This window comes from Marmota monax, unplaced genomic scaffold, assembly GCF_021218885.2.
Source record: "Marmota monax isolate L192 unplaced genomic scaffold, Marmota_monax_Labrador192_F-V1.1 WCK01_AAM20220418_F8-fsc00037, whole genome shotgun sequence".
NCBI classification, from domain to species: domain Eukaryota; kingdom Metazoa; phylum Chordata; class Mammalia; order Rodentia; family Sciuridae; genus Marmota; species Marmota monax.
In genome coordinates this window covers 11,562,026-11,574,132 of record NW_026693245.1, presented here as the reverse complement: position 1 = coordinate 11,574,132, position 12,107 = coordinate 11,562,026, and the positions used below count along the sequence as shown (strand labels likewise).

The following is a 12,107-nucleotide window of genomic DNA, read 5'->3' as shown; positions in this document are numbered from 1 at the left end:
TCCTAAAATTAACCTTGTATTACATATTAAGCTATTTTTCAAAGAGATATTAAATTAAAATGTCCAATCAATTAAATATATTGTGATGCGTATAAAATGAGATTTGGATCTTTCACCTTTCAGACTGAAGCCTCAAATGTCTAGAGCTATGATGCAAATGTTGGTGTTCCAAATTCATGTACTGAAACACAATATCCAATGTGTTAATGCTAAGAGGTGGGACCCTGTGGAAAGTAGTTAAGTCCTACCTAAAGCCTAGTGCCCTTATAAAAGAAGTAAAAGGGAGTATGTCCTGGCCCCTTCTGTCAGCCAGGGGAGGACTCCACAAGAAAGTATCATCTGTAAGGAACAGACAGACCCTCAGCAGAATCTGTGGGCAACTTGATCTTGGATTTCTAGCTTCCAGAATGGTTGGTAATAAATTCCTGTTATTCATAAATTATTCAATCTGAAGTATTTTGTTATAGCTGCAAGAATGGACAAAGATACTCAGGATACATATTTCAAATCAGACTTATTATGTCCAAGTTTGGCCTCAAAGCCTCTGAGCAATGTACTTTATATATATTAATGTAATATATCAAAATGTTCTTTCCATTCAGTTACTTCCTTTATATCATATGCTCATCAGAATTCATTTTCTTTAACCTGGATTTAATGTACACATTATAAGACTAACCATAGGCCTTGGTTCATCGCATAGTAACCACTGGTCTCTGCAGCGTGTCCCTTTTGAACATTCCCATAATCCAACCCTGGAACTCAGTCATTGACAGTAACATACATGGACCTATGTATTCTTTCCTCTTTCTTTTCTAAAATTTGTACTTGACATTTTTATTTTTTTTTCCAAAAACAATTTAAAATCATATACATATACATGTCTGAAGAAATACATTTTAGGGCTGGGGTTATAGCTCAGTGGTAGAGCCCTTGCTAGCACATGTGAGACACTTAGCACCACATAGAAATACATACAAAAAAAGTATTGTGTCCATCTACAATTAAAAATATATATATGAAAAAATAAATACATTTCATTTTGAAATTTTATAAATAATCATCATTTATTTGCCTTTTAAAATTCAACATTATCAAGAGTCATTCATATTTTATAGGTATCTGTCATTTATTGGTTTTTATATAATATCACATTGTTGGTATATATCATGAGTTATTACATTCTCCTATCTATGGATATTTGTGTTGTACTTGCTTTTAAAATTTTTTTTCAATTTACTAACTATGATATATGCTTGTTTGTCTCTCCTGGTAAACATGTGTAGGCATTTCTCTTACTGGCTTCTAGGACATAAGAATGATTAATTTACTCTCATATGTAATTGTATAAATTGTTGATTTTTATCTTTTCTAACACTTGATATTGTTAGGCTTCCTAATTTTTATGAACTGAGTTTAAATGGTCTTTATTTGCATTTCCCAATAATTAGTGACTTGGACACTCTCATCGTGTTTATTGGCTTTAAGTAGTTCTTTCATGAAATGCTTATTTCTGTCTTTAACTAATATTTTTTTCCCTTATCAATTTTAGGAGCTATTTATATGTTGTACTAATTTTTATGGCCATATATATTGTAAATATAGAAGGTAATTGGAAGGTCATTAGGATGAGAGCTCTAGTGCCTCAGGTTCCTACTTAAAGCAAAAGAAATTGTGATGTAAACAGAAAACAAACTTAAGCTTAACCAATCAGAAACTGCCACCTAACCTCTCACTAGAGTTCCTACCAATGAGAAATCACCATCTAAAAACTAGGGACTTTCCACTTCAAGGAATCAAATGTCTTGCTCCTGTGTCCCCTGAGTGGAGGGCTGAAATGCCTGTAGTCTGGTCTGTCTGATATATGAACTCTCAAATACTCAAGTAAATGTGTTAACATTTTAATATGCCTCCCTGTTAGCAGTATGCAAATACCGTCCAGCACCTTATAGTTTATCTTTTGTTATTCAACTTTAAGGTGTCTTTTAATGAATCAGAGTCCTTCATTTTAATTTAATCAAATTTACCAACCTTTTGTCATAGTTTGAGCTTTTTGCATGTTAAGAAGTCTTTCTCTACTGTATGCTCAAAAAGTTAGTTTCCGGGCTGGGGCTATGGCTTAGTGACAGAGGGCTTGCCTGGCATGTGTGAGGCACTGGGTTCGATTCTCAGCACCACATATCAATAAATAATAAAAAAAAAAAAGTTAGTTTCCTTTATCTTCCACTAATCTTATTTATCTATTTATTTATTTATTTGGTACTGGGGATTGAATTCGGGGACACTCAACCACTGAGTCACATCCCCAGCCCTGTGTATTTTATTTAGAGACAGGGTCTCACTGAGTTGCTTAGCACCTGGTGGTTGCCAAGGCTGGCTTTGAATTCCTGTCTCACTGGAGCTGCTGGGATTACAGGCGTGCACCACCATGCCAGGCTATCTTTCACTAATATTTTAAAAGCTTGCTCTTGATACCTAAATCCTGTTTCCATCTGAAGATTTTTGGTATATGGTTTACATTATGGGATGAATTATGTCTCCCCAGATTTGTTAAATCCCTAATCCCCAGTACTTAAGAATGTGACTCTATTTGGAGATAGGGACTTTAAAGGGATAATTAAGGTTAAATGCCTTCATATAGATGGGCCCTAATTCAGTCTTTCATCACCTTAGGATGAAATTTGGACATACCAGGGGACACCAGGGATATGTGCATAGAGCAAAAAGACCACCTGACACTAGGGCAGCTGCCATTTGAAAGCCAAGAAAAGAGGTCTTAGGAGAGACCAGATCTGCTCCAGTTTTTCTGTGATCTTTGACTTGCATTATCTAGAATTGTAAGGAAATTAACATAGATTGGATGATCTATGAAAAATATAGAGAACAGTTACCTAAATTCTCCAGGCTCCAGTTTTCTCTGTGATTTTTGACTTGCAGTATCTAGAATTGTAAGAAAATTAATTTCTGATGTTAAGATACTCAATCTATGGTATTTTGTTTTGTCCACTCTAGAAAACTAATATACAATGAGATGTGAATTTCTGTGTGATTTTATTATATGGGGAAGTTATTTTATTCTAATTTCATCTTTCCTTATTAATTTATCATAACTTCTCCAAGATATATCAAAGTTCTATATATATCTGGATCTATTCCTTTGATCAGTTTGTCTTTCAAGGTGAGAGAAAAAAACTTTTTGACTGTTTTCTTAGTTGTTATACCATCATTTTTGATCTGGATAGCTGATATAGGTCTTTTTTATCTTTCTTAAAAGTGACTTTGCTATTTTTAATCCCTTACAATTTTATATAAATTTTATAGACAACTTATAAATTTTAAATAAAGTCTTACTGGGATGTTTGGCTATCTCTTCATTAAATCCATATATTTAAAAAGAGATAATTGTAATTAAAGCTTTAATACCAACGGCAAATGTATTTCTTTACTTTTTATTCTAAAGACCCCAATTTTCATTCTTTCCACATGGTGGCACCACAACCCGAAAAATCACATCTTCACAGTAAGAGACAAGAGACACCATAAGACTTAAACAGGCCTAATATTTTATTAAGTGCCTTCATATTCATAAAATGTCAAATAGTCTATCAAATACTAAAGCAAATTTGAATAAAGCTGAAGAACAAAGGTCATCCTTAGATTCATGAATAAAGAGGAAGCTTATGTAATTCTACATTTCCACTTCCAGCTCCTCCCTTTATTCAAGCCCTGATAATTTTGGGGTTAAAGTCTGTTGTCACTTATGACAAACATGTCTGGGCTTGCTCTGAACTGTGTAAGGCACCATAAAGGAAAGTGACAGAAAAGACTTTTCCTTTCTACTTCGTAATGCCCATAAAGCCTCCTTCCCACACTGTTAGAAGTTTTGAAATAGAATGTCTTTGTAAATGTTTGATTGATACCCCATATAACTAAACTTGATAGTGGACTGGAATAGACCATTATTCTAAGTACTTTTAGTGGATTACTAATCTGATATCCCAAATTTCTCTGGAACCTAGTAACAAAAACTGTTTTAACTAGATTAGAAGATTCTCATTGCTCTTAAACTAACATAGATTGGCTGATCTATGAAAAATATAGAGAACAGTTACGTCAATTCTCTAGGCTCCAGTTTTCTCATTTGTAAAATGGGAATAATGTGGGAGACCAGAATGTGCTACCTCAAGATATGACCACAGGACACCAGAATATGTTACCTAAGATACACTTCTGGAATCAGGATTATTTTGATATAATTATTTAAAGAAATGGCAGGCACAGAAGAAGCCCTGAAAATGGCATATTATCACTTTTAAGATAAATTCACATTTATTAAAAGAAATCTCTACTCTTAAGAGCATCTCCTTTATACCAAGAAGAAATGACTCTAAATCAGAGACTTAACAAAGAAATAACAAACCTCACTCCTATTTACCATAATTTTAGTGGCTCCCTTGGCTTGCTGTTTGTTGTAGCTATCGTGGCATTTAAACCCAAATTCTAAGCCATATCTGAGGTATTTATTCTCTGTGTATTTTTCACATATATGAGATATATATGTCGATAAACTTATTTTTTTCTTATAATCTGTTCTGTTTCTGGGGCTACAGCCAGAACTTAGGTGGGCAGAGGGAAAAATTATTTTTTTCTTTTTCAACAATAGCAAGACTTTTCCTTCAGAATTGTTTTAGGATTACATAAGGCATTCCAAAATATTGAAGAGTCTTTTATTTACAATATTTACACTGCTTCTATCAGAGCGAAAACAAGAAAAGGTGTACTTCCAGGTTAGTAAAACTGAACTGCAAAATTTGGAAGCTAAAAATTAAGCCATGTTTTAGCTCTTTCACCTAGACTGTTCCTTTCACCTTACAAATCCCCCCTCTGGAAGACATGAATTAACTCTCTTGGCATCAGGGCTGATACATGACTTACTGAGCCATTTGAACCACGCACTTTTAATAGCCCACTCTGAATAAGTCATAGATGACTTTGATTGCAAAATCCTAATTAGCACGGGGCACACTTTTACCATCACTGACAAAGCCCTCATTGTCCTTTACTGCTGCCTATCCAGACCGCTAACAGCTTTTCTCAGAAATTCCACAGGATGGCGCCCTTGCTTTCGGGTCTTTAGACAACCCGAGAACCAAGGTTTCCCGGGGAGTCAGCAATCCTCTCCAAGGTTAAGGGCTGACCTCCGACAGAGGATCGCGCTCAAAGGTGATGGGAAGAGACTAGACGGACCTCAGGTGACCCCCGTGATCTCAGTCTGCGAGGTGGAGTGCCCGCTCATTCACAAACCGTACTGAGCTCGGAAAGTCCAGCTCTTTGCCCTCTGGCTTTTCACTGGCATGACCCTGCACACTGCCCCCAGCAAGACCCCAACAATTTCTGGCAGCAGCTCCAAGTCTTCTGATGGCCAGGTGCGGCCTCGCGTGACTGTGCAATGGACGCCGGCACTCACATAATGACACAGGTGTCAGGTTGCGGGCAGGTCAGGAAAGACGGGACGGGGGAGGCATTTACATCAGCCGCCAACCGGCTCCGGTCAACTCGACCGCCCCGCCACCCGGCGGCGGGGCAGGGGGAGGGGCCGGGCGTCGCCCCTCTGGTTTCTGTTTTTAACACCAAAGCTCTGAGCATTCGAAGAACGGAGTGGCGGTTCGCGAACCGCCGGACGCCTCTGCCGGCCTCCGGGTCGGTGCGAGCGCCCCCTGATCGCGCGTCTCGGCAGCGCGGTCCCGAAGGCGAACCCGAGCGACCGGCATGAACCTTCCTCCAGGGCCGGAGCGCCAGGGCAGGCGATGGGCGGGGCGTCGTCCGTGACGTCGTATCCCGATTTGGGTGCCGCCCCCTTTCTCCCGGCTCATATATAAGGCTTCGCCCGGCGTTCTCACTCGCACAAGTGGATGAGGGCTTCGGGCGCGGGTTGGTTCTAGGGACTGGGGCTCGAGGAAGGTCAGGGCCAACTCGAAGGAGTGTTCTCGCCTCGGAGGCGGCGGCAGGCGGTGCCGGGCAGAGAGGCGACGATGGAGCTCTTGCGGACTATCACCTACCAGCCAGCCGCCAGCTCCAAGATGTGTGAGCAGGCACTGGGCAAGGCTTGCGGCGGGGACTCGAAGAAGAAGCGGCCGCAGCAGCCCCCCGAGGAGCCGCAGCCCCAGGCCCAGGTGCCCCCGGCGGCCTCGCACCACCACCACCACCACTCGCACTCGGGACCCGAGATCTCGCGGATTATCGTCGACCCCACGACGGGGAAGCGCTACTGCCGGGGCAAAGTGCTGGGAAAGGTGATGAGCGGCGGGCGCCAGACTGCCGGGCGGGAGGGAGTGCTGCCTGGGCAAACCCGAGGCGGGAAGGATCGCGCGTCCCCGCTCCCGTCGCTCCTCGGGGATCTGGTCCCAGAGCCACAGGGTCCTCTCACCTGCCCTCCTCTAGCTTTTGTGCGCTTAGGATCGGCTACTCATCAGCAGCCGAGGATGTGTGTGCCTCCCGCGGCCTCAAAACATTCATCTCAAGTCTAGGAGCAAGGTCTTTCTCTGCCGGACCTAGTCCCTGCACCTGCTCCCCAGAGAATTTTTCTGACATGTCACTTAAGACATTATTTTTTTCATCTTTCCCCATCCCAACCCCCCTCCATAAAGCTCTGCTTTGTAAAGGAAGAAGAGAAACTGTTTGGACTGTTTTCAGGACTGCATTTCCCTTCGTGAAGGACCTTTAATAAAGTGGACTGCATTTCTGTCCACCCTCTATTCCCCACATTTCCCCTGTTTTTATTTTTAAATTTATCCATCTAATTAATTAATTATTTATTTATTTTAAACCTCGGCCCTCCATTTTTTCTGCCATGCTCAATTCCATCTCGGCTTTGTTTCCTTTCAGGGTGGCTTTGCAAAATGTTATGAAATGACAGATTTGACAAACAATAAAGTCTACGCTGCAAAAATTATTCCTCATAGCAGAGTAGCTAAACCTCATCAAAGGGAAAAGGTGTGTATGACTGTTGAGCAAAGTATTTTCTTTGTGTGCTGGGATGGCCCTACCCTGTTAGGAAAATGTCTTCTGCATGTGTAAGCAATGCTGTTCAGAGATGACGGGAGGCTAATAAGCCTTATCTTGCTCTTTCTTTTAGATTGACAAAGAAATAGAGCTTCACAGAATTCTTCATCATAAGCATGTAGTGCAGTTTTACCACTACTTTGAAGACAAAGAAAACATTTACATTCTCTTGGAATACTGTAGTAGAAGGGTAAGAGCTAACTCCTTTTCAGTACCTTTATTTCTTGAAAACTGATGTGATTGATATTCAAGTTGCATTTTACCTGGGGATTTTAACTGTGGAATTTAATTATTATACCACTTTAATCATTCATCCTGCAAAGGGAAATGACTGATTTTGGTAACTTTCTTTGACAGATCCTCTTTTTTTCCTTCTCTTCCTAGTCGATGGCTCATATCTTAAAAGCAAGAAAGGTGTTGACAGAGCCAGAAGTTCGATACTACCTCAGGCAGATTGTGTCTGGACTGAAGTACCTTCATGAACAAGAAATCTTGCACAGAGATCTCAAACTTGGTAAGCTTTTGACTTCAATATAGACCTTGAAGTTAGAGGTGCTATTCTTCATTTTACCTACAAGTGTTCTTAATTGGGATCTAGCCTATGTAAGCCACCCATGAATGGATGACTTAATTGAACAACTGGCTGGCTACCTCCAAAGCAGATGTGTGTGTGCTTGATTAGAACATCTTTTCAAGGGGATTAACGTTTTCTTTTGTTTATCATCTAGGGAACTTTTTTATTAACGAAGCCATGGAACTGAAAGTTGGAGACTTTGGTTTGGCAGCCAGGCTGGAACCTTTGGAACACAGAAGGAGGTAGGAATCAATCAATCAGACTTATCCTATTAGCATTTCATGGGGACCAAATATGCTTTTATGATTTTCCAATTAATATTTCAGAAAAGGCTATTAAAATTTGTAAACCACAATAATGTTAATTTATTGAAAGAATTATTAAGGGCTCACTATGGATTAGACAGGGTATCATATGCCTATAAGCTGATAATTAAAGAAAACAGAAAAGTCTTATATTTTCCTGAAATGTACAAAAATGTCACACTGTCCCTGTTCTCATTTCACTAAAAATACTTGGTCATGTGGACTGCAAAAATTATACTGATATTAAAAAAATTACCAACATCACTTGATTAAATGTCAGTTGTTTAAATATCAAATAGAAATTTAATATAGTCCTTTTAAGGTTTTATTCCCCATTGAGTTAATTCAGAGAAATAAGTTTAACAATGGAATATTTCTTAACAATATTTCCATATTTTGTTTTTCCAGAACAATATGTGGTACCCCAAATTATCTTTCTCCTGAAGTCCTTAACAAACAAGGACATGGCTGTGAATCAGACATTTGGGCCTTAGGCTGTGTGATGTAAGTAAATGCACCAGAATGATTAAAAAGCAACTGTGGTTTAGATTTTAATGTTTAAAGAGCTCCTTTAGGAGCATTCCTAAAGATGTTTCTTTTCACACAGGTACACAATGCTGCTAGGAAGACCCCCATTTGAAACTACAAACCTGAAAGAAACTTACAGGTGTATAAGAGAAGCCAGGTATACAATGCCATCTTCATTGCTGGCTCCTGCTAAGCACCTAATAGCTAGCATGTTGTCCAAAAACCCAGAGGATCGTCCCAGTTTAGATGACATCATTCGACATGACTTTTTTTTGCAGGTTGGTACACTCACTGTCTTATGTATTTTCTGTTACATGTTATTGATGCCACTTACCTGAAAGGTTACTGAGGTCTTTTCTAATACTCCACAGGGTTTCACTCCAGACAGACTTTCTTCCAGCTGTTGTCATACTGTTCCAGATTTCCATTTATCAAGCCCAGCTAAGAATTTCTTTAAGAAAGCTGCTGCTGCTCTTTTTGGTGGCAAAAAGGACAAAGCAAGATATATTGACACTCACAGTAAGTTATAAGACTTCTCCCCCTTTCTGTATTCAATATTACATCTAAATTTGATAAATGTGTTAAAGCGACTTTCATGGGAGTATAATTCAGTCAGTATGTTTGTATACTATTGACCTTTGACATTTATGGCATAATAAATCCACACCTTGAGTCGTGATTAAATAGCATTTTGTTTTGTAAACACTAAAATGTGCTTCCTGCATGATTGCATTTGATGGCAATGATAAAATGTTGTTTTTGCCTTGGATGCTCATAAGCTAATTAACAATACACAGGCAGGAAATATGGCTAGCTTGGTTCCTACCTTGTTAAAATAGACTGACCCTCTTAATTTTTTCCCTTGATTTACAGATAGAGTGTCTAAAGAAGATGAAGAAATTTACAAGCTTAGGCATGATTTGAAAAAGACTTCAATAACTCAGCAACCCAGCAAACATAGGACAGATGAGGTATGTTGGGAAAGAATGAAATATATATAAACACTCTAAGTCATTTCCACTCTTTTCAACTGGCACTTGTTGTGGCTCAAGCATGTCATATTTACTTAAGATTTTTTTCTAACTTTTGAAAGGAAAGATAATATCTTTTAGTTTAACAATGCATGCAGTTGAGTTACTGCCATATCTTTTATCTGGCTTGTGTCCATTGCTTTTTGATGAGCTTTTCCAGCAATTGCCACAATGTCATCCTAACCTGGAATTTCAACCTTTAATTGATTTAGATACTTGACTTATTGCATGACTCTTCTCTTTTTTAAGGAGCTCCAGCCGCCTACCACTACAGTTGCCAAATCTGGAACCCCCGCAGTAGAAAACAAGCAGCAGATTGGAGATGCTATTCGGATGATAGTGAGAGGGACGCTTGGCAGCTGCAGCAGTAGCAGTGAATGTAAGTGGTTGTTTATTATATTTTAAATAATAAAACTACAGTGCTAACTTCTAAGTAACTGAAGTCAATGTATTTTGTAGCTGAATTTAACATAGAAGAAGCAGATTAGAGGAATTGGGAAAAGATAGGGAATAACCCTGAGTCCTGTGTATTTAAAATTAGTTAGTGAAAGGAAACTTAGAAACTACCAGAGCCCAAGGTGTTATTGTTAAAGGTTTTGTGACTTATCTCTCTCTAACTTTTCAGGCCTTGAAGACAGCACGATGGGAAGTGTTGCAGACACGGTGGCAAGAGTCCTTCGAGGATGTCTGGAAAACATGCCAGAAGCTGACTGCATTCCCAAAGAGCAATTGAGCACGTCATTTCAGTGGGTCACCAAATGGGTCGATTACTCTAACAAATATGGCTTTGGATACCAACTCTCAGACCACACTGTAGGTGTCCTTTTCAACAATGGTGCTCACATGAGCCTCCTTCCAGACAAAAAGTAAGTGCATCCAATTAATGAAGACTGATTTTTTTGTCTAGTCTTAACACTAAAGAAATCTGAAAACAGTGACTAACTGCTTCTGTTTTTTTCCTTTTCTTTTTTTCCTGATTTTTAGAACAGTTCACTATTATGCAGAGCTTGGCCAGTGCTCTGTTTTTCCAGCAACAGATGCCCCTGAACAATTCATTAGTCAAGTGACGGTGCTGAAATACTTTTCTCATTACATGGAGGAGAACCTCATGGATGTAAGTACTGTGCTTTTAAGCAGTGATATTTGAAGTAGTCCACAAACCGGTAGCATCTGCATTACTTACTGCTTGATAGAAATATAGAGATTCTCACTGTCCTAGATCTACTGAATCAGAATCTCTGGGAAGTGGAACCAGGAATCTTCAGGCCATTTGGATGTTTACTTAAATTTGAGAGTCATCTTAGAAGAATAGAATTTACCTTGCAAAATTTTCATATGTATTAACACCCTCTTCTAATCTTTTCTAGGGTGGGGATATCCCTAGTGTTACTGATATTCGAAGACCTCGGCTCTACCTCCTTCAGTGGCTAAAATCTGATAAAGCCTTAATGATGCTTTTTAATGATGGCACCTTTCAGGTAAATGAACCCTTTATAGAAGTACATGTTCAGGTCCTTAAAAAAAGTTGGTATTTACCTAACCAGTTTAATTTTTGACTAAACTTTTCTAATTCTTGAATATTTAGAGATATCTAACATCTGTGTTTATTTTTTAAGGTGAATTTCTATCATGACCATACAAAAATAATCATCTGTAGCCAAAATGAAGAATACCTTCTCACTTATATCAATGAAGATAGGATATCTACAACTTTCAGACTGACAACTCTGCTGATGTCTGGCTGTTCATTAGAATTAAAAAATCGAATGGAATATGCCCTGAACATGCTCTTACAGAGATGTAACTGAAAGAAAGACATTTCCAATGGACCCTATGGGACTCCTCTTTTCCACTGTGAGATCGATGGGGAAGCCAGTAGAATGATCTAGAGTATGTTGAAAAAGATGGACAGGTGGTGGTACGAAAACAATTCCTCTGTGGCCTACTGGACTGTGTGGAACCAGACCAGGCTGAGGCAAACACTTCTTGACTTTGGACAATCCAAGAGAGAATCAGAATGCAGTTTCCTTGAGATACCTGTTGTAAAAGGTTTTTCAGTCAATTTTGCAGAAAGATGCATTGACTCTTAACTTCTCTCTGTTGAGAGCATTTCAGCCAGAGGACTTGGAACTGTGAATATACTTCCTGAAGGGGAGGGAGAAGGGAGGAAGCTCCCATGTTGTTTAAAGGCTGTAATCAGAGCAGCTTTTGGCTGCTTAACTGTGAACTATGGCCATATATAATTTTTTTTTGTTTGTTTATTTTTGAATACACTTGTGGCTGGAAAAGTGCATTCCTTGTTAATAAACTTTTTATTTATTACAGCCCAAAGAGCAGTATTTATTATGAAATGTTTTTTTTTTTTTTTTATGTTGACCATTTTAAACTGTTGGCAATAAAGAGTATGAAAAAACAGAAATAGTGGTCTCTGTCTTTAGTAAAATGCATCACGGCACATCTCATTCTGTAGTCGATTCTTGGGACTGTTTGGCGTGACATTAGGTACAGAGGCATACTAGAAAGTTAGCTCTTTGGTATTTATAAACATAGCTTCTAGGAAGTCAGTCTTCAATTTCTGAATTATAAACTTTCTTGAGAAGATTATAA

At 39.0% G+C, this 12,107-nt stretch overlaps 1 protein-coding gene across 1 annotated transcript; it reads left to right on the top strand.

Annotated features, from left to right (window-relative positions):
* The first annotated feature begins 5,894 nt into the window (after window positions 1-5,894).
* Plk2 (polo like kinase 2) lies at window positions 5,895-11,831 on the top strand. The gene is made up of 14 exons (XM_046456272.2): window positions 5,895-6,293; window positions 6,886-6,993; window positions 7,136-7,252; window positions 7,447-7,576; window positions 7,791-7,878; window positions 8,350-8,445; window positions 8,549-8,747; window positions 8,841-8,988; window positions 9,343-9,440; window positions 9,750-9,879; window positions 10,126-10,366; window positions 10,485-10,614; window positions 10,868-10,978; window positions 11,117-11,831. The coding sequence occupies exons 1-14, from the start codon at window positions 6,033-6,035 to the stop codon at window positions 11,306-11,308; spliced, it is 2,049 nt and encodes a 682-aa protein (XP_046312228.1). The 5' UTR covers window positions 5,895-6,032; the 3' UTR covers window positions 11,309-11,831.
* Window positions 11,832-12,107: the final 276 nt, after the last annotated feature.